The 22,463-nt window shown below is 41.8% G+C and overlaps 1 protein-coding gene across 1 annotated transcript in view; it reads left to right on the top strand.

Moving 5' to 3' along the window:
* ACO1 (aconitase 1, soluble) overlaps window positions 1–22,463 on the top strand; it is a 41,484-nt gene that overhangs the window by 10,525 nt on the left and 8,496 nt on the right. Inside the window, exons 4-16 of the mRNA XM_006881254.1 lie at window positions 3,994–4,063; window positions 4,180–4,363; window positions 5,373–5,512; window positions 7,513–7,684; window positions 11,550–11,650; window positions 12,932–13,048; window positions 14,258–14,417; window positions 15,823–15,958; window positions 16,596–16,680; window positions 17,487–17,643; window positions 18,207–18,331; window positions 19,868–19,972; window positions 20,611–20,753. Coding sequence (XP_006881316.1) covers window positions 3,994–4,063; window positions 4,180–4,363; window positions 5,373–5,512; window positions 7,513–7,684; window positions 11,550–11,650; window positions 12,932–13,048; window positions 14,258–14,417; window positions 15,823–15,958; window positions 16,596–16,680; window positions 17,487–17,643; window positions 18,207–18,331; window positions 19,868–19,972; window positions 20,611–20,753 — 1,695 coding nt within the window. The remainder of the gene's footprint in view (window positions 1–3,993; window positions 4,064–4,179; window positions 4,364–5,372; window positions 5,513–7,512; window positions 7,685–11,549; window positions 11,651–12,931; window positions 13,049–14,257; window positions 14,418–15,822; window positions 15,959–16,595; window positions 16,681–17,486; window positions 17,644–18,206; window positions 18,332–19,867; window positions 19,973–20,610; window positions 20,754–22,463) is intronic.

The raw sequence follows: 22,463 nt of genomic DNA, 5'->3' as shown, positions 1-22,463 counted from the left end.
GTGTCTCTTATAAAATGTATTTGCAATGAATAAGTCATTGATTTTACAAAATTCAATCATTCTATCTCCAGCCTCATTACTGTACCGTAAAACAGCCTAAACATTGCGGATGTTTGCTTGTCCTGTGAATATGCTGTTTATGTCAAATTCATGTTCCTAGCGTTCCGTGGGGTGGACGTTCTCCTAGTCCCGCCTCTGCTGGGAGCTGCTATGAGCACATCTTTGGTTTGGGGGATAGGAGGACAGGATATGATGTCTAAGAGGCAAGAAGTGCTCAAAATACGGAAAGAGGAAAAATGAGGGCATCAGGTACAGAGACTACCTACAATTAGAATCTCACCATTATTGGTGGAAATAATGCTCATAGACACCTTCTTTCTCTTTATTGTCTACATCTTTTTTTTTTTAAATCTTTTCTGTTGATTTGCAAACAAGATTCATGTACATTGTGTTTCACCTTTTCCCCATTCCAATTGTGCTTCATACAATCATTCCCACACACTGCAAACTTACTCCCCATTGAACTACGCCCACCATTACCTCGTCTTTTCAGGTCCCTACTAAATCTTTCCCATTTCCTTTACTCCCACTCTCTCCACCCACCAAACATTGTGACCCATTTGATTTCTCCTCCACTCATCCTCACCCCTCTGTTCCCACCCTTTTCCCCCTTGGAACACCATACGCATTTTACTAGTTATCCTTCTGTTTTTACAATAATGGTCTTATGCAGTATTTGTCCTTAGGAGACTGAGTTAGTTCATTCAGAATAATGCTCTCCAGTCTCACCCAAGTTATATAGTAATTTTCTAATTACTCTTGAGTAATTAGTAATTAATTTTACTCCTAAGTCCTGTGTGGTATTACATCAAGTGAATGTACCACAATTTCTCCATCCATTTGATTATAGTTGGACATTTGGGCCATTTCCACGTTCTTGTGATTGTGAATAGTGCTGCTATGAACATTGGTACCAACATCTGTTTGTGTCTCAGTTCTAATTTCCTTGGGGTATATTCCTAGCAATGGAATAGCTGGATCATATGGAATTTCTCTGTGTTCAGCTTTCTGAGGAAATGCCAGACTGCCTTTCAGAGTGGTTGTACCATTTTAGAATCCCAGCAACAGTATGCAACAAACAGTTCCTATCTCTCCAAATCCTTTCCAACGTGTATTACTTGCCATCCTACTAAATTTTGCTACAGCTACTGGGGTGAGAAGGTATCTCATTGTGGTTTTTTATTTGCATCTCTCTTATCGCTAGTGATTTTGAGCATCTCTTGATGTGTTTGTTGATTATCTGAATGTCTTCCTCTGTGAAAAGTCTTTCCATGTCTTTTGCCCATTTTGTGATTGGGTTATTAATCTTTTTTTTTTTTAATAGAAGTCTTATAGTATTCTGTAAACTTCTGTTTTAAGACCCTTGTCTGAGATGGTATTGCCAAATGTTTTTTGTTTCCTAATCAATAGGTTTTCTTTTCACTTTATTGGGAAAAGTTTTTGATGCACACAGAGATTTACTCTTTAGAAGGTCTCATTCATCAATTTTATCCTCTTCTGGTTGTATATTTCTGGCTGCATTTGTCCACCTCTTTATACTATACTTTATACTATACCTTTAAAACTTGGTTCCACTTTGTATCTTATGATGTGTATAGTTTTGGGATTTATCCCTAGGTCTCTGGTCCACCTTAAGTTGATTTTTGTGTGTGGTGTGAGGTGTGAATCCTGCTTCAGCTTTCTGCAGGTAGCAGTCCAGTTTTGCCAGCACCATTTGCTGAAGAAATTATCATTTTGTTATTTTTTTGTTATTAAATCTAGTTAATACTGTGTTTCCATATCTATTCTAGAAGCCTTAGAATAGCAAAGAGCTTAGTGAACACTATTTTGTGCACTTGGTAAGTGTGGCAATGGAAGAAAAGTTGGTGATCTCCTTCCAAAAATTAGCCATTGTAAATCCTTTGGCAAGTACGGGAACTCTGTATAGGAATTGAGCAGTACCTACATGAGGAATTATGGAGAAGATAATTGAAATTATCCAAGATTTCATCTTTCTTGGATCCACATCCAACATTCTTGGCACTAACAGTTAAGAAATCAAAAGATGTGTTGCAATGGGTAAGTCAGCTGTCAAGTACCTCTCCAAATATCAAGGAGTAATAATGATGTCTGTACAAAGACTAAGGTGCAGCTGATTCAGACCATAGTCTTTCAGTCACTTGCTGTGCACGTGAGAGCTGGACGATGAATAAGAATGGCAGAAGTACTTTTGGTGTTGGAGAACAATATTTCATGGATTGCAAAAAGACCAAATAGCTATGTCTTGGAGAAAGTAAAGCCTGAGTGTTCCTTGGAGCCAAGGATAGCACAACATTATCTCATTCTTTGGGCTTGTTGTTAAGAAGGGCTTTTCCTTAGAGAGGGACATCATGCTCAGAAAGGTGAAGGGTCAGCGAAGGAGAGGAAGACCTTCAATCAGATGGATTGACACAGTGGCTGTAGCTATGGGCTCAAGTGTGTCTGAGAGGATTTGGATGGCGCAGGACAGGGCAAGCTGCAGGCCTGCTATTCCTAGGGTCACTATGAGTCGTAATTAACTCGAAGGTACCTAACAACAGCAGCAGCTTGAGGAGTTCTGTCACTTAATGGATTCATGTATGGAAGCACTGAAGGCCTGTGATGTGATGTGGTATCTATTGTAATTACTACCATCACTGATTGGTCTGTAACCGCTGCTCCAGGAAAGCTCGACGGTCCAGGGTTCACAGTACCCACTCTGGACTCTGCCTGTTTGCGTGGACTTCCACTTCCACCACTTGCCAGCTGTGTGACCCTGAGAAAATTGCTAAACCTCACGGTGTCTTATTTCCTCTTCTGTAAAATTCAGTTATTAGTGGTACCTAATCCATGTTATAGTGGAGACAAAATGACGGAATAATAATTCCTGGTGATGTCAGTAAATGTGAACCGATGTGTTAATTAGCACAGAACAGCCTGACTTGGGTCTTAGCTAGTGATTTTACGGTCCTTCCCTGTCTGTTCATTCAGTCTTTGATGACGTACAATTTATAAGCACCTTCTTTCCATGTGATGGACCCACAGAGCTGTGCTTGTGACCTGTTCTGTCTTGACTCAATAAAATTATAACGTTATAAGACAAAGTTATAAAAACCCTAGAGAAATTTCTGGATGACTTTCATTGCCAGTGCCATTGCTGATGGACTGAATGGTCTTGGGTAAACCATGGCCTATAATACATGGTTTATACTTAGGCAGCACTGTCCTCTCCATAAACCACTGGCTCTAGAGCTCGGAAGTTGTGGTTTTATGAATGACTGGTTCCGTGTGTCTCAACGTAAACAGATTAAAGTGGCAGCTCAGTTCAAACATGTTTTATAACAAAGCCACCAGTGAGAAAACTGTTCTGAGACAAATTTTGTTTTACTTTGATATCTATACTGCTGTTATCATGATACCACAGTGGTGGTGTGGGCTAAATGTTGGGCTGCTGACCAAAAGATCAGTGGTTTGAACCCACCCACTACACTGAGGTAAAAGTATCGGTCTGCTACTGGCTGATTTATAGCTTTGGAAATCCGATGTGCAGGTCTGTACTATCATACAGGGACAGACAGCAGTGCTTCGACTGTGAGTCAAAGTGATTCAGTCCTACATTGATGTCACCAGAGGTTTTGAATCTGTTCCTAAGAGTCAAACTTTATAATAAGGTTTAGTTTTAATTTAAATTCAGTTCATGTTGTCTGCCTCCCATGCTTTAATGTTTAAATCAGGCATTGTAGGAATCACTTGAAACATCATTTTCTTTTTGCTTTCTCCAGTTACATTTCCGTTCTCATGCTGGTGAGTTTTCCCATTCCGTCAGTGAAATCCATGTGAAACCCATCGTGCCTGGAAGGGTAACTTTTGGTTAGTGTAGTCATCATGAATGCCAATGATCAGTAACATTTATACATTTCGTTTTCTTTCTGACAGGGTAGACAGTCTGCAGAAGAATCAAGACCTGGAATTTGAAAGAAATAGAGAACGATTTGAATTCTTAAAGGTAGGAACAGAGTTGGTGATATATGTGAGTGTTTCAGAGTGGTGCCACAGAGTGGGCTGAAGAGAAGTGCGTCTCATAGTCATAGTTGTTTTATTTCCCCCATTTTTCATTCCTAGTGGGGCTCCCAGGCTTTTCACAACATGCGAATCATTCCCCCTGGCTCTGGAATTATCCACCAAGTGAATTTGGAATACTTGGCAAGAGTGGCATTTGATCAGGATGGGTATTATTACCCAGACAGCCTCGTGGGCACGGACTCACACACCACCATGATTGATGGCTTGGGCATTCTCGGTTGGGGTGAGTGTTCTGCCAGCTTCCTATGTCATATATACTGCTCTACAGCTTGTACCTTACTCACTTGGATGCCGTTACACCCTACTAGCATAAATTTGCATGTCTGTGTGAATCAGAGAAGCATTTTTGTGTTTTGTGCATGGCTATAATCCCAGTACCTAGAAAGTGCCTCATGAATAATTAGTAATAAATAAATTAGTAATAAATAATTCAGTACACCTATACTTGGCAACTCACTCATTCATCAGCATTTTGCATTTATGATAATAGTTTTTAAAAATCCACCATCCAACTATTTTATGCATTAACGGCCTATATCTGGCAGTAACAAAACACCAAGGTATAAGGCAGGAGTAATCCTGGTTGTGTTAATAAGGTCATGTGTCATCCTAGCTGAGCTTGACTTGACAACCATGTCATTTGACACTTGTGCAATGATGTAGCTATCCTTCGTTTTGAGATCTGATATGGTCCTCCTTCATGTCCTGAGATCTGATGTGGTCCTCCTTCATGTCCTGTGACACTGGTTTTCTTCACATAACCACCCGGGATCATAAGGATAGTGCAGGGTTGGGCAGTTTAGACCTGTTGGGCTTAGGGTCACTTTGATTGGCACTTGACTTAGTGGCACTTGGCATCATCTCTAACATCTGCTTGATCTTTGGACCGACACATGTTTATAACTGAGGAGGGGGTGTAATTATGTTTTGAAAAGTAACTAGAGTAGAGACTAGAGACATTTGGGGGTGTTTCCTAAGCCCTGTGCTCCGTTGTTCTATGACTCTGAACAGTTATGGACACAAGTGTGTGGAGATTACACTTTCAGAAACACTTGTTAAAAATTCTGTAGTGGGGGAAATAAAAAACAACTCCCCATTGTAGACATTTAATTCTGTTTATGTTGAATTAAAATATTATCTGGTCCCATTACCTGTGGTGTTGCTGAATTCATGCCTGAGGGATATACTGAGGGATAATGAAAGCATTGTTCCTGCCTTACTATTCATTGCAGGTGTGGGCGGTATCGAAGCTGAAGCTGTCATGCTGGGTCAGCCAATCAGCATGGTGCTTCCCCAGGTGATTGGCTACAAGCTGATGGGCAAGCCCCACCCCCTGGTAACATCCACTGACATCGTGCTCACCATTACCAAGGTAATAGCATGCTGCCTCTGCTGTCTTGGAAAGCCGGGTGGCAGAGAGGAAATGCATGAGGGAGTCTCTTCCTTTCTAAGAGCTCTGGAAATGCTAGGAAACCGTGTATTTTTAAAAAGAAGAACAACCAAAAAGAATGTATATTCTGGTTTAGTTTTCTAGTTTTAGTTAATTGTATTAATTTTAATTGTGAAAGAATTCGAATATACAAAAACCAAAATTATTCTTCATGACATTTTGCTGTCATGAAATAAAATGTAGTATTTATGAAAGCCATCCTTTCTATTCCTAGAAATAATCTCTCTTCTAAGTTTCTGAAAATCTTTCCCATGCATGTGTGCATATTTTAATTACCTTTTTTGACATAGTTCTTCCTTATATGTAAGTAGTGGATCACTTCCATGAGTTATGTGTGCTTTTCTTTTTTTAGTCCCACCTCTGTACTATAATATTACATTACTTTAGCAGATGTTTCTCAAAGCTAGAAAATGTTAATTTTTTTTCTTTAGATCTTATAGGAAAAAGTGTGTGTGTGTGTGTGCGCGCGCGCGCGTGTGTTTTTAAGGAACATTGGAAAAATAATGTTTGTTGTTGTTGTTATGTGCCATCGAGTCACCTGCGACTCATAGCGACCTTATTATAGATATAATTTTTATTTAGTTATATAGCTTGGAGAATTGAGATCTTTTGGATAAGTGGTATAATGTTAAAAGGACAAAACAAAAACGTTTCTTCCTGGAGGAGGCATTGGTGGCCTAGTGTTAAGGAGTTGTACTGCCAATTTGAAGTGAAGCAGTTCAGACCCACCAGCAGTCCCAAAAGAAAAAGATTTATAGCTCCTGATATATTTTCAGCCTCTTTAAACCCACTGGCAGGTCAGCTGTGAGTTGGTTCTGACTCAACAGGACAACAGTAACAACAGAATTCAGAATTAGATTTATATAATACTGTTAAAAAACCACAAAACTCAGATCTGATTTGATGGTGCACACACACAAATAATAAAACAAAATAAAAATAAATTAAAAAAAAAACCAACTCAAAATGCAAAACTCAAACACATTGCCATCAAATTAGAACTAAATCAGAACTGATCTTTCATTGGGTTTTCAGAGGCTATAAATCACACAGGATGATACTGCCCATCTTTCTCCTGTGAATCAACTGGTGGTTTTGAACCAGCCACCTTTGAATTGACAGCACACTCCCTAAGGAGTAGGCCTCCAGAGCCCCCATTTAATACTATGGCTTGTCGTAAATGTCTTTGCCCAGCATATTAGAGGAGAATAATATAAGACTCACAGAATTTAGCAGGAAAATTAAGCAAATGAGTCTGTCCATGTTGTCCACTGTTCATTAGCCTAGCTTCAGGTCAGGCCAGGTCAGTCATTCCAGCCCTAGTCCTGACTGATGGCTTGTGTGGAAAAGCTGTGATAGACTCTGGCCTTTTTGCTCATTAAGATTTACAGAAGTATGAATATAACTAATATCACAAAGAATGTCTGTTTTTCTTTCCTCTAGTATTGTTGTTGTTGATTGCCTTAGAGTCGAGCACAACTCATAGCGACCTTATGAACAAAAGGCCTGAAACCTTTCTATAACTATTGACATTTATCAAAGTTCATAGAGTTTCCAGAAGCATGTAGTATAAGAAGTGAATGCTGCTCCTGCTTCCAATCCTCTAATATTAGCATCTTATAATATATTGTCCACACTAACAAATTAATATTCATATAATACTGTTAAATAAACTAAGATCTTCACCAGTTTGGGGGTTTATTTTTCAGTGACATTCCTTTGCTTTCTGAGATCCCATCCAGGATTCCACATTGCATGTTTTTGGTATTCTTTTCTAAGCTTTATTCTTAAAAGTACTAAAAGAACATTGACTGATTTCTTGTATGTGTTTAGTCAGAGTTACCTTGTAAGAGCTGTAAGGCTCTACAGTGTGAACATTGGCAGTCAAGCGTCTCAGACTTTTCTGCTCTTTCTCCCCTTAGCATCTCCGTCAGGTCGGGGTAGTGGGAAAATTCGTCGAGTTCTTTGGACCAGGGGTCTCACAGTTGTCCATTGCTGACCGAGCTACAATCGCCAACATGTGTCCAGAGTACGGAGCAACTGCTGCCTTTTTCCCAGTTGATGAAGTCAGTATCAAGTACCTGACGCAGACAGGTGAGCACAGGATGGTAAACACAGGTCCTTTAGAAAAGGTTCATAGAATTCCTGGAGTTGTAGCACTGCCTTCTGCCTCTGCTCCTCCAGGTATGTACTCTGGGTTACACTGACACATCTGCTTTCTGTGGTGGTAGGACAGTTCCTGAGATTTAAAGAAATCTGCAGCAGGACAACATGGCCAACAGAAAGATCCAGAAAGTACTCTAGAAACCAGGATATTTACACTGGTTTTTTGTACTAATTAGGGACAAACTGTTGTCATAGGACCAATGAAGATGGACCCTGATAGAATGTAAGAAAAATGTGGAACAGAACCTCAAATTTATTTTGGAAAAAAAAAATCACAGCAGATTTCTTGAGTCAGTTAAGACTGACTGGTGGACTTCCGTTCTTCACTGAGACTATTGGCCTAAGATATAAACCCAGATCCTAAATTTGCACCAGAAGCCACATTTTTTTTTCTAAATAACAGACCTACTCACAAAATAAAGAATACCACCAGTGAGTTTTGTGCTTCTCTTAAAAAAAGTCAGGTGTCGATAATTACTTTAAAACAGACTACAGGATCATGGCTGTTGTCTCTGGCACCTAGAACTTGGTAAAGGTTAAAGATAAGCTGGGTGTAGCTGGAACCCTAAAAGAAGGGGGAAGTAAGTGAGGATAAGTAAAAAGAAGTGAGGTGAGGCAGCTACATTGGGGCCAGGCCATGACCTAAGGTAGGTAGTTTAGAGATGCACAGAGTCCTGAAGAGCAATGATTTCAGTCTAGAGACTAAGGTGTGCCTGATCCAGGCCATGGTATTCGCAATTACTTGCTATGTATCAGAGAGCTAGCCAATGACTAAGGATGATAGAAGAAGAATTGATACCTTTGAGTTGTGATGCCGGAGAAGAGTATTGACTATACCCTGGACTGCTAAGAGAACAAACGGGTTTGCCCTGGAGTGAAACCAGGCTGCTTCCTAGAGGCAAGGATTTTGAAGCTCTGTCTGATATGAAGCTCCATTTGGGCATGTTTCAAGGTGGAACCAATCTTTGGAGAGGAGTCCTTAGAGAGAGACATCATGCTTGGGAGGGTGGAGGGACAACACAAGAGAGAAAGACTCTGGATAAGATGAAATGACTCAGTGACTGGGGTAATGGAGGTAGGTGTGTCAGAGGCAATGAGCTTGGCTCAAGATAGAAAGTAGGGTTCAGAGCTGTTGTACATGCCATCACTATAATTCCTAAGCGACTAGACAGCACATACAACAACAACAATGGATTACTTTGAGCAAATGTGAAATTATTTTTCAGCTATGTTGCCTCATTCTTTGTAATCGATAGGATGGTTGTTACTGTCATGTGCTGTCAAGTCAGCTACAACTTCTACGGGCACCTTGCCCTACCTTGCACCATCACAGATATGGAGGGGACTTTTATTTTCAAAATGACTTTTGGAGATTGTCACCGTAGTTTAAGGAGAAATACTACTGTGGGCCTTCTTATCTCTGTCTAGGGTTTCCTACTGAAGGATCCCTACAATAGGACCAGGGCTCATATTCTGACAGTGTTTCATTAGACTCTACACGTTTCAGATGAAGACGTGCAAGGCCTCTCCCATAGCTGAAAGAAAAACCTCTGGAAATAATGACAAAAATGATGATCACAGAAGAGTGTTGTAAAAGAAGCTGTTACAGAATATAACTTTGAAATTAATGAGTTATGTTTTTGTTTCCTAGAGGATTTTTTTTCTTTTATTTTATTATTTTGTGTGTGTGTGTGTGTGTGTGTGTGTGTGTGTGTGTACCATCAAATTGGATCTGACTGGTAGAGGAGGAGATTGTCCCTCCTCCAGCAGAGCATCTGGTAGATTTGAACCTCATACCTCTGGGATTGCAGTGCAGCTTCTTGCCACTAGGCCACCAGAGCTCCCTTTGTTTCCTAGAGGATTTTAAGTGAAAAGATACACAAATAGAAAACAGTAATAATAAATAGTTGAATAATTCAACCTAAAAAAAGAAGCAGAAAAGAATGATGGGAAGGAGACGAGGTGAGGGGTGGTAGTGGAAAACCACAAGTCCAGAAGTAACTACTTTTTATAGTGGCCAGAATCTACGGATGATGACCAGTAAATGTGATTCTAAAGCTGGTGATCTGGGCATGCTGGAGAAGAGTGTTAAGCATACCTTGAACTTCAAGGGAACAAACAGGTCTGTATCGGAGAAGGTGAAACCAGGTTGTTCCTTGGAGGCAAGGATTTTGAAGCTCAGTCTCACATACTGTAGGCACGTTGCCAGGAGGAACCAGTCCTAGAGAAGGACATCATGCTTGGAAGGATGGAGGGACAGCTCAGGAGAGGAAGGCCCTGGATTGACACAGTGACGGTGGCAGTGGGGGCAGGTGTGTCACAGACTGTGAGATTGGCTCAGGAGGAGACAGGGTTCAGAGCTGTTCATTGGCTTGAGATGAGTCCTAGATGATTTGACAGCATATGACAACATTCATTTGCAGCAAACATTTTTCTCCTGTGCGTTTTCATGCTAAGAATGATTTGGAATGTAGTGAAGATTGGGCTTAGTTACGCATCATAAGTATGTTCCTGAAGCTTGTACAGTTGTCTCTTTTTTTGTTTGTTTGTTTTGTTTAAATTTATTAATTTCAGTAAAAATTTACAGAGGCTTTGGGTTTCCATTCATTCATTGTTGCACTTTTTCCCCCTCCCAACCCTCCCCCCTAGTACACTACCCTCTTGGAAAAGTAAAAGAAAAATTCTTTCATTGTCTTACAACCCCTCCCCTCAGGTCCACTCCACCATGCAGCCTTCGTTCTAGACTCCTGTCATGACAAAAACACCTAATCACATATCCCTTTTAAACAGTTCTCTCCCTCATCTGTTTCAATGCAGTATACATTTATTAAACCCATCTTTCTCAGTCGTCTCCCCCCAACCCCGAGGTCAGTCCTATTTTACAACAGTGGCACCATGCAGGATTTGCCCTTTTGTTACTGAGATACTTCACTCAGCGTAATGTCCTCCAGGCTCACCCATTTTGAATAATATTGCATAAGTTCTTTCTTTTTCAATGCTGTACGGTTGTCTCTTGTGATGCCCTTGCTGAAAGTGTTACAGTTCTGTTCACATAAACTCAGACGCTGGTTTATTGTGGGCCCAAAACCGCACTCTCATTCTCACTAAACTGTCAGAAAAATGGGGACTCCCTGTCCACCAGGCATATATCATAAAAACTGTTCCCTCCAACCAGGGTCTTGAAAAGAATTCAGCACATAGGGCACAGGGGTCAGTTCTTGCTGCTGTAACACTGTGAGTTGAGACTTTGGACTTTACAATCAAACTCAGGTACAAATTCTGATTCTGCTGTTAGTTATCTGTTCCATGGAAGGTTCATCGCATTTCCTCATCTGTATGTTAGGATACCACTACTTGTCTCATAAATACTAGAAGGATTAGGTAGTTAAAAGAATGCATTTAAAATGTTTGGCATGCAGTGACAGCCCTTAGCAAGTGTTCTGTTCCTGGTGGTTTGGGGCAGGGTGGGTTATCATTTTATCAGTAGCATCTTGAAATAGTAATTCTAGAGGCAAATGAAGGTAGATACCAAAATATGTGTTAAGACTTGAGATTCTCCTAAGTAAGAGCCTTCCCCATTTTTCTTAGACAAGATAGCAGTTAATAGCTCTCAGTTTGAAGTTCCAAGTAGAGGGTCAAATCATTGGCCTAAAAGCTGAAATATCAGTAAAGCTATTGAGGGGTGTGTGTGTAAGTGAACTAATATTACTTGTACATTTACTAGTGGAGCATTAGTTTATAGTCTCTCACCAGGGAATGCTAACGTCATCTCCTCTTCAAAATACCTGTTTAGGTCGAGATGAAACAAAAATCAAGCTTATCAAAAAGTACCTTCAGGCTGTAGGCATGTTCCGAGACTTCAGCGACACCTCTCAAGACCCGGACTTCGCCCAGGTAGGAGCCCGCCACCATGCCACCATCACGTTTCATCTTCCTCAGGGCGTGATTTCAGTCCTGTGTGTTTTCTCTAGCGGAGTTTGTTGCGGCTGTTACTGTTAGGCGCCTGGTCCCACACCAGCCTCACAATTGGTTCTGTACTTGCGCCCATTGTTGAAGGCAACACAGCAGTCCATCTCATTAAGGATACATTTGTAAGGAAGATGGTACATCATGACTGATACCAGGGGCAAGACACTAGACAGGAGAAGGAGGTGTTAAAACGCTGAAAAGTCACAGCCTAAGCAAAGGATTAGCATGACAGAAGCTACTTCTTTCATCGCTAATAGTCTGAGTGCTAAACTGAGTGCTTCCCCTTTTTTGAACAACTGATTCTGTCCTCTTAAGTGCAAGGCAATTGAAGGACTTTGTTAGTGCATCTGGAGTTCTGGTGGCATAAGGGTAAGGGATCGTGCTCCCAATGTATAGGTGGGTTCTGTCTAGAATGTACACAAGAAGAAGAGCTATTTAAAAGATAAGAATGTGAACATGCCCATTAGATCTGTTACACTGTGATGAGAGAGGTTCTTCCTTTGGGTACAAACTGAATCCATATTTTTAAATGCCAAAGCTGTAGAGTTAACTAGGTTTAAGGTCCTTGTTTTAGCAGTGTTATCCTTGGTTGCTTGGCTCCCAGAGACGGAGTGTATATGAATTTACTGTGGGAATTTGTTTTTCATAAAACTATTATTAAGGGGGGAGGGGGGAAGGTCCTTGTTTTGTTTTGTATTACATTGTTATGTGCCATCGAGCAACTCAGAGCAACCCTGTGTACAGTAGCTCTGAAGCCTGCCCTGTCCTGAGCCCGTCTCAACTGTCTCCGACACACCTACCCCCATTACCCCAGTTACTGTGTCAGCCCGTCTCATTCCTGGCATTGATGGCTTAATGCATCTCTCACAAAGCACCATAGGAATATATAATGGTTTATGTATCATTTCAATAGAAAATGACTCACTGAATAAAATGAGTGTATGAACTGCTATACAAACAGAATGAGTGGAGGACAGTGGACTCTTGCATCTACCTTGGTCAATCCAGAGGTGGCTGGCTTCCTGTCTCCTGTGCAACTCCGGTGCTCCTCCTGCCTTGAGAAATCAGTCACGTTGGGTTAAGAAACAACAAAACACTGTTGTCTTATTTGTGTTTATTGTCATATTACAAGTTCTGCTATAACCTGTGTTCCTTCTTAGTGCATGTCTTGTGAACGCTACAGTTTGTTTCCTTTTGTGCAAACAGGTTGTTGAATTGGATTTGAAAACAGTAGTACCTTGCTGCAGTGGGCCCAAAAGGCCCCAGGACAAAGTCGCCGTGTCGGACATGAAAAAGGACTTTGAGAGCTGCCTCGGAGCCAAGGTAGGGACCCGAGAAATCCCTCTCAACTCTTCCTTATTCCTGGTTTCCATATGTCCAGTCTTCCATTCATGCCACTTAACTGGTGCATCTTCAAGATGTGATTTTTTGCATTCCCTGTAATGACTCCCCATTAGCTAAGGACAGAACAGCTTCCTTAATGCACACAGTCCTCTGTAAACCTCTCAGCCCACTCTTTTAACCACCTTTCACTGCCACTGGCCACCTCATTCACTGGACTCCCAACTCTCCCCCCCCAACACACGCTGTTCTGGCCTTTGGTCCTTGGTCTGGGCCACGCCCACTCGCTGCCTGGATGGCTCTTGGCCCTCCTTGTGTGTCCTCAGTCGGCCCTGTAGGACTCAATTCCGATGCCATCGCCTCTGCAGTGTGGCCTCAGAGCTCATGCAGAAAGGCATCTTTCCCTCATTTGAGGCTTTGTGACACTTAATTCGAAAACCTTTGCTGACATTTCATCTGCGGTCGCTTCCATTGTTAGGACTTTGTTATGTATGTGTCTTTTGCCCTAGAGGACTGTAGTAGGTTTGAAGATGAACTTTGTACTTGAATCACTTTTGTAGCCAAATACACTACTTGCAATAGATCCTCATGAACATTTCCCCAGTGAGTGGATGTGAGGGGTTGGGTGGGTTTTACGCATGGAGCCACCAGCATTCTACCAAATGTCCCCCTGCACTCTGCTCACGTTAGTAATTATGACTCTTTTTTTTTTTTTAAAGCTTCTTTATTGTGGTAAAAAATGGTGACCGCCGCCAGTAATCATGACTCTTGAGTCTGGTCAAACGGCACCTCCCCCTAAATTTCCACAGTGATAGAATCAGTACCCACAGTCAATACTGCAGGGTCATCACATTCTATTTAAGACTCACTTTGAGCCAAATTTGTAGTGCTAGCATTTCTGGTTTTCGGGATGAGAAGGAAGAAATTGTTCGTGATTTCAAAGATAGAGTACAATTCCGTCACTGTGGCAGACTTCTGTGGGTATTTTAAAAAACCATCAAGAAAATCACTTTAGTTTTTCTGTAACGTCTCAGAACTAACTGGCCAAAATATTTATATTGGCCTATTTATATTTATAAATGGCCTTTAAAATTTTAGTGGTCAGGTTTTTTTCTTCCAAAATGAAAACTTTTAGCCATATAACATATATACATATATTTTCTCCCTTTCTCTTCTTCCTTCTTCCTATAGCAAGGGTTTAAAGGATTTCAGATACCTCCAGACCATCATAATGACCAAAAGAAGTTTATGTATAATAACAGCGAATTCATACTTGCTCATGGTTCTGTGGTCATTGCCGCCATTACAAGCTGCACAAACACCAGCAACCCCTCTGTGATGTTAGGAGCAGGTGCGTATGTTTGCATCCATCCCCAGTGCTGTGTGGACATAGAGGTCAAAACCTCAAGACATAGCCCAGGGGCTTAGCTGTTTCCTGTGTGGACTTCCTGAACTTAACTTCTCTAGATGCAGAGACGTATCTACACAATGAACATATTTAAAGTGAAATACAATAACTCATACTATTCTTTCTCTGTTGAATTAACAGAGAAAATAGGTAGAGGGAAAGAAAAGGCAGACAATTTCCTGGTAAAGGAGAGAACCTTGTGTCAGACTTTGGAAGGAAAAGAAAACTGTCTTCATGTCACAGATTTTGTTCTCTACAGAAACCACTGATAAGGCCCCTTTTACTTCTGTCTTCATTGACAAGTGGTGTCTGAATTAGGTCAGAGAGCACAGACTAATAAAACTCTGGACCTGACCTGTTATGCAATTCTAGTTAAGTAGTTAATATTTGCAGAGTTTCCCCAAATACAATGTCTCCTTAGTTTCCAGTGTTCCAGTCACTGCCAGAAGTTTCTCTTGAGCCCAGAGGCCAGACAGTGTCAGCAGTTCTTTATGTATGACGTACACAAACATGGCCAGAAAATCTTCATAGTCCATGAGTTCACCTGTTGCTACCTTAGCCTGATTTGTTTGGAAAAAATCAGTTGAGACAAGTCACCAGCGTGTCTGTAGATTTTTGTCCCTTTTTTATCCCCGTTCCTCCCAGACTTCTGTGAGTAACGTCTCCGAAGGCTTATCACCTAGTATCCAAGTTACCGGTTTCTGTTTTTCAAAAGACTAATTAATGGCCCAAAAGCTCTAGTTTTTCTGCTTCAAGAATTATCTCTGAACTATATTTTCACTTGTAGGATGACTCTACACCTCATCGACCAGGTGTGCACAAATATAATCTCAGAAAGGACCCTTCCGCCTATAATTTTTATCCAAATAAAACATGATTTGGGAAAATTACTTTCCTGCAAAAATCCAAAGCTCATGCTGTAATCTGAATGGCCCTAAATTGATCTTTCTACTTTTGAGTAGAAATGCATACAGATTACTTGGGCCAGTGAGATTTTTATTTCTGTTGTTCTATGCACTGCTCATTTTATTAAGTTAGAGTTGGTCTCCTATTGAAGTGGTACATAAATCAGTATAACTTCTGTGGTGTGTTGTGAGAAATACAACCATGATGCACCCATGAAAGCAAAGGCAGGTTGATGTGAAGGCATAGCCCCTGGGGCTTTTCAAAGGCTTTCAGTCACACAGGAGGAGATTGCCCAAGTTAGTCGCAGAAAAGCACCAGGGTGAAGGGACTTTCTCGGCAGTGGCAGGAAATGCAGACTGAGAAGTCTGTCTCTTTCCGAGACTGTCGCTGGCATTTGGACCAGACAGCCGCCCACAGTCTCTCTGTGTTTGCTGTTTCACAGGATTGTTAGCAAAGAAAGCTGTGGAGGCAGGCCTGAACGTGAAGCCTTACGTCAAAACCAGCCTGTCCCCTGGAAGTGGTGTGGTAACCTACTATCTGCGAGAAAGTGGAGTCATGCCTTATCTGTCTCAGCTTGGGTGAGGGAAACACTTTTTTTTTCTTTCTTTTGTTGTTGCCAGTTTTCCTACATGCATTACCACTAACCAAAAGGTTGATAGTTTGAGCCCACCCAAGAGCTCCTCAGAAGAAAACCTGAACAAAATCTCAGAGAACAGTTCTACTCCCCAACACTTAGGACTGTCCCTACTTGATAGCAACCAGTTTGGCGGGATGTTTGGGCTTTGGGTTTTGGTGGGGTTTTATTTTAAAAGTAGAAACCCTATATGGCAACTGAGCGGGGCCCTCCTGTATAATTGTGCTGGATGTTTATCAGACAAGGTGCCCAGTAGGCCAAGGACTAAAGTCGAACCTATAAAGCCTTTATAGGAAGCTCTGGAGACCTCATAGTAGGGAGTCACCCTGCCAGCTTCAAGAGATACACAATTCCTGTCCACCAGCTGCTCCGTAAAGGAAGGAGGGGCAGTCTCCTCCCATGTAATACTGCCTCTGAAACCTGCTGGAGCATCAGCCAGGAGTTGGTTCTGACTCGATGGCACATAGCAACAACAAACTTAGGCACCACTTTTCCATTTAGATCAGAGGTGTGTAGAATCTCCAGCCAGTGGCTGAGCTTTCTGAGAGTGGATTCTCTTGTGCTTCTCTCTTGGCCTGTAGGTTTGATGTGGTGGGCTATGGCTGCATGACCTGCATTGGCAACAGTGGGCCTTTACCTGAAGCCGTAGTAGAAGCCATCACACAGGTATGCATAGAGGAGGCTATGAGTATTCAGGGCTGTTGAGGGTTTGTGTTTTGTTTTTGATGTAATGTGACTTGACAAATGATGAAATGATGATAATGTCAAGAAGGTCCAGGAAAACCCAGGATGTGGTTACAAGGATAGGTTCTGGAGTTCAGCTAAACGTATTAGCTCTATAACCTTAGGCAAATTAGTTGGCCTTTTTATGCCTCGCTTTCCAAATCCATAAAATGGAAATGACTATATTATCTCGTAAAGGTTGAAACATTGTGCACAGTGCCTGACACACAAATACATCTTCAGTAAATGCTGGTTTTGAAAAAAAAAAAAAGTCCAGAATTGTTTGTTTCGGATGACTTAAAAATTGATTTAAAGTCAGACATATCTCCCCACAAATGGACCTGCATTGCATTGGCTTGATTTGAATTTCATGAGATTTGTAGCCTCGAGAATATAATTTAGTTTACTTTGCCTTCATTGTCGAATCCACCTAAGTCATGTGGTTCCCTTTTACCTTTCACCGCCTCCACTTGTTCCTTGGCCTTCAGGAACAACGACCAGGGATGCTTCCCGCTGGCTTGTAAGTTGCTATTTTTTTCATAAGAAGAAGCCACTAAACATGGCTTGTGGCTTCTTTTGACCCAGAGTCCCTCACGGGGATGTCCCTGTGCATTCCTCCCAGCAGTGCAAGAGGGCCAGGTGAAAAGGCAGCCTGAGTAGCTCCACGTGAGCGTTTGCAAATGGCTTAAGACAAGAAGCTTTGGCATTGTTACTCCTTTGTGACCTGTTTTTTCTCCTACCTTCTGCAGGGAGATCTTGTGGCTGTTGGGGTGCTGTCAGGAAACAGGAATTTTGAAGGCCGAGTCCATCCCAACACTCGGGCCAACTACTTGGCCTCACCACCTTTAGTCATAGCATATGCAATTGCTGGGACCATCAGGATCGACTTTGAGAAAGAGCCATTGGGTAAGATTTGACATGCATGGTGAAACTTTTTCCCCAGATAATTTAAAAATATTACTTGGAAGAAAGTTGCTGTTTTTCTTAATAAAAAATAGATCCTAGAACTCCCACCTCCTAGAATAAGATGGGATGTAGAATCTTGCCTTTATTCCTCAAGGCATAGTCAAGACCTAAATGAAATAGACAAAAGACATACTGAAAGGTAAAGGAAGTAAATACTGAAAGTAATACAGATCTTGCTGGTCTAGCTTTTCCACCAGGGTTTTTCCCTTCCCAGCTACTGCTTTAAAGTAATAATAGGTATTGCTTCAGTACATACTCTGTAGAAATCTACCCCCGAGGGTTTTATTTCTCAAGGTTGGGTCTGGGGGAGGAGGCGGGGGAGTGACGCCTTTTCTCTAAAATTCCTGCTTGCTGTACCCTCCTCAGTCTACTCAAGGTACATTTAAATAATGAGAAACAATGTCTCTTTAAGTTTACTTGCAGGAAATTAAGCTTTGGAGTATTAGGAACAGTGGAATATTAGCTGAAATCTTTCTTATTAATAAGTCTTTTTCCCCCCGTAGGGGTAAATGCAAAGGGACAAGAAGTATTTCTGAAAGACATCTGGCCAACCAGGGATGAGATCCAGGCCGTGGAGCAACAGTATGTCATCCCTGGCATGTTTAAGGAGGTGTATCAGAAAATAGAGGTGAGGTCCCTCACAACCACTCCCCGCATATCTATGACGCAGAGTCTCAGGGCCATGCTTTGTTTGTACCTCTCTTAGATATGTGGGGTTATGTCTGCAGACATAGGGATGGGAACTGGGGAAGTGGTTCTCAGTCTTCTTTCTGCTGCACCATATATTTTTACAAATCTCATACTCCCCACATCTTCCCAGATTTGGCAGCCTCGTACAGAAAGGCCTTGAGTTACATGTAATTATTGGCTGGCCCTCTGTAACTCTACACCTTTCTCATAATTGGTTGAGACCCTCGGGGGTGCTGTGTCACTGAGGTTGAGTCAGTTGGCTGACTTCACCTCTCAGAATGCACTATTTGGACATTGCCGTTTTTAAATTTGAATATTGCTTTTTTTTTTAAATCTCTAAAGAGCCACTCAGGAGGAAGTTCCAGACTGCTAAAATAAAAACTGTGTGCGTTTATCTGATAGGAAGAAAAATAGATGGGCCTCGGTGTCAGTTTCCAAGGCTCTTGGCTGTCTCTCCCTGCTTTCTGTGTTGGGCTGACAAAGGGCATGTGTATGATTTGAAATGAGAAAGCAGAGATGTCTGGGCAGAAGGTGAAACAGCTCTGTGCCCTCCCTGAACCTGCTCCCTCCCTGAGCCTGCTCCCTCCAGGGGAGATGGTCTAAGAAGTTAGTAGCATTGAGCTAAATGTATTTCTCCAGAGGCGGGGTTAATGGGCCTAGGGAGAGAATATAAGGGAATTTTAATGCACAGCAGCTGTCATTTGCTATTTAGTGTCCATAGGGCCTGAAAGTCCACTTCCCAAAATGTCTAAAGACTACATAATTTCTCCCTTAAGACAATCTCAAAGTTATATACAAATGTACATATATTAGTCATTTATTAATGTGTCATATATTAGTCATTTATTAATGTGTAACAACCCTCCAAAAAAAGCTTGATTTTTTTTTTTAACCTCATAGTATCTGTGCGTCAGGAGACTGGGTGTGGCTTTCCTGGTTGCCCTTGTCTTCACAAGACTCCAGACAAGGTGTCTAGGGCTGCAGTCTCATATGAAGGCTCAGCCGGGGCTCAGATATTATCTGGATATTATCAGAAAATATCTGGAAGCTCAGATATTGGCAGGACAGCTGGACTGACAGCCTTAAGTTTCTCCCTGGCTCTAGGAGTCTCAGTCCTTCATGGGGCAGTTGACAGTCAGACCAAGCAATTGAGGGTGGGTTACACGGAAGCCAAGAGTCTCTTTATAACCTAATCTTAGAAGTAAATCACTAGGTTTAATCCACACTGAACAGGAGGGAGCACCGGAGGGCAGGAATATCAGGAAGCAGGATCAATGGAGCCATCCACTGCCTACCACCATACTTTTAAGTTATTTGCATGACATTATTTTGAGATAAAGCAATTCTTGTGTCTGATCATCAAGAATAAAAACAGTTTCCCTTGTACTCTCAACTCATAGGGGTTTTTGTATGTTTGCATGTCATATTTTCCTAGAATGGAATGTGATGTTTTTCTGCCTTTTTCTTTTTCAAGACCGTAAATGAAAGCTGGAATGCCTTAGCAGCCCCATCAGATAAGCTGTATTCCTGGAATCCCAAATCTACATATATTAAATCTCCACCATTCTTTGAGAATCTGGTATGACTTTGGTGTTTGTTTTTTTTTTTTAATTAATTCTCCAAAGAGTTTCTTTCATTATAAAAACTTTATTACTCTATGCCCTTGCTTTGTCTACTCATTTAATGAAAGCACTTGCAGATGATTCTGGGTAGGAGGCAGGGGAACATTTTAGAAAACTGGGATTTCGGAGCTGAAATACCTTTGTCCAGTGTTTCCGTGTAGTGATCCAGTACCACCTAGGTGTAAACTCAGTAAGTCTGAGGGATTATAGTATTCAAATATTAGATCCCTCAAAACAAAGAGTGCCTCCCCAGAAAAAGAATGGTCAGGGGACCCATGCTTCCTCAGTGGTCATCGTGGAAGGACACGGGAGTGTACACCTGGATCCTGGTTGTCTTCGGTCTCTGGAAAGTTCAGCTGTTGTGATGAGAGATATTTGCAGCTGCATCCCTGTTGCATTTGACGGCATAATGCCAGTTCCTCCCCTTCACGGGTGAGATAGGAGTAAATTCTCCTTATGTTCCCAAGCAGTTCTGATAAAAACCTGAAAATGTTCTGTGTTTGTGTTGCAGGACTGCTGTCTGGTCAGGTTCATGGCTCACCGCCATTGGAGAAAAAAACCAAGGCTAACTCTGACGTCTTGCATTTTTCCCTAGACTCTGGATCTTCAGCCCCCTAAGTCCATCATAGATGCCTACGTGCTATTAAATTTGGGAGATTCCGTAACCACGGACCATATCTCTCCAGCTGGAAACATCGCAAGAAACAGCCCTGCTGCTCGCTACTTAACTAACAGAGGGTAAGCGTGAGGGGAGGAGGCAAAGACTAATGGCAGCGATGAGTAAGTGAGGCCAGTATTTTCCTTTCCACATGGGTAGCTCTCTGGAAGCAGACTCTTTGCTTCCACTGAACCACAGAGCTTGAAAGATGTCATAGTGCTCAGTGGATTAAATGTTAGGCTCATAACAAAAGCTCAGTAGTTCGAACAGACCAGCCACTCGGGAAGAAAGATGAAGTGTCTTTCCATAAAGATTTCTTGTTTTGGCAACTCTACAGGGCACTTCTGCTCTGTCCTACATGGCCAACCTGAATCAGAATAGACTCTGGCAGTTGGTTTAGTTTTCTCGAGCCTGAAAACCTTCTGAGTCTACTTAACAGCTTCATGGGAGAATAAATCAGCAGGAGAGGAATAAGGAGACCTTCTTTTTTGAGCGATTGTTCTCATGAGATCCAATTGGTATTAGTGCTAAGCATGGCTATTGGTTAAGGTCTCAGGTTCTGCCCTTAACGTGCAATGTAGCCTGTGTTTTCAGGCAGAAAGTCAGGAGATACACATATAACCTGAATATTATTACCGTGTCGCCCAGGTTGTTTGTTGTGGTTGTTGTATACTGTAGAGTCGGAACCGACCCATAGCTTATCCTCCAGCAGGTTTTCAGAGGCAGTTAATCAAACAAGAGGAACTTTCTTCCACAGGGCAGCTAGTGGATTCAAAGTGTATATCTTTGGGTTTCCAGCACAACTCCTTAAGGAGGGCCACCTTGAGAATTTTCAATTCACACGTACATTTCTCAATCTATTATGCATATGTTGCCATTGTTTGTGGTTTTAGGTGCCATTAAGTTCATAGACTCTATGAACAGCCCTTGCCCTGTCCTGTGCCACCCTCTTGATCTCTGTCCTGCACAAGCCCTTTGTCGTAGGCACTATGTCAGTCCATCTTGTTGAGGGTCTTCCTCAACTATTGATATTAGTAGAACTTGTACTTTCTACTGTAATCTCAGATACCAAGATTTACTGAGGTCATTGTTCCTAAATCTGCCTTTACACAAGAATTAACTGGAGAGAGAAAAATTCCTGGTTCTCATGCCCACCTCTTGAATCAGTGTCCTCAGAGACAAGGGCCAGTTTCCAGGGTATTCCCAGTACAAATTTGAGGAACAGAATTCAGATGGCTTCTACCTTAGATTGGCAATTTGTGACCTCTTTTAAGATGTGGGCTCTAACAAATTCACCGTAACCCCTTCCAAAAAAGATGCAAATAGTCTGACATTTGGGTGCAGATTCAGTGTCCGTAGGCACATTAACCTGCTCCTGAAGCCCCTGGATAGACTCTGAATCCTCAAGTTGGATCTGGCCATTAAATCACTCAAATACCACAGCCCAGTGCACTGGTCACTCTGTTAATCATAGCAATTCCTGATATCACAGTTTTCTTTGCTGGGATAGGTGGGTAAGGTTTCTGCCTGGCTTCAGGACCAAGAACAGCCACGCTGTGTCTGTGGCACTCTTTGTTCTTAATCTTATGGGAATGGCCAATGATGTTGCCACTTGAATGTCTTCCCTTTGCATTGTGTTCCCGATAACTTGGGCACAGATTTGGACCTCTCTCTGCTTAGTTTATGGAACATACTTTATATAAACACACATTCTCACTGTTAACTGGCCCGCTGCCCTTTTTCCCCCCCTCTCTCTTGTGTTCTCACGTACTTTTTCATTTCTTTTATTA

The sequence above is a fragment of the Elephantulus edwardii genome, unplaced genomic scaffold (assembly GCF_000299155.1).
Source record: "Elephantulus edwardii isolate Elephantulus edwardi_28Jun2011 unplaced genomic scaffold, EleEdw1.0 scaffold00014, whole genome shotgun sequence".
NCBI classification, from domain to species: domain Eukaryota; kingdom Metazoa; phylum Chordata; class Mammalia; order Macroscelidea; family Macroscelididae; genus Elephantulus; species Elephantulus edwardii.
The sequence above is the reverse complement of the archived record's forward strand: the minus strand, read 5'-3'. Positions and strand labels throughout refer to the sequence as shown.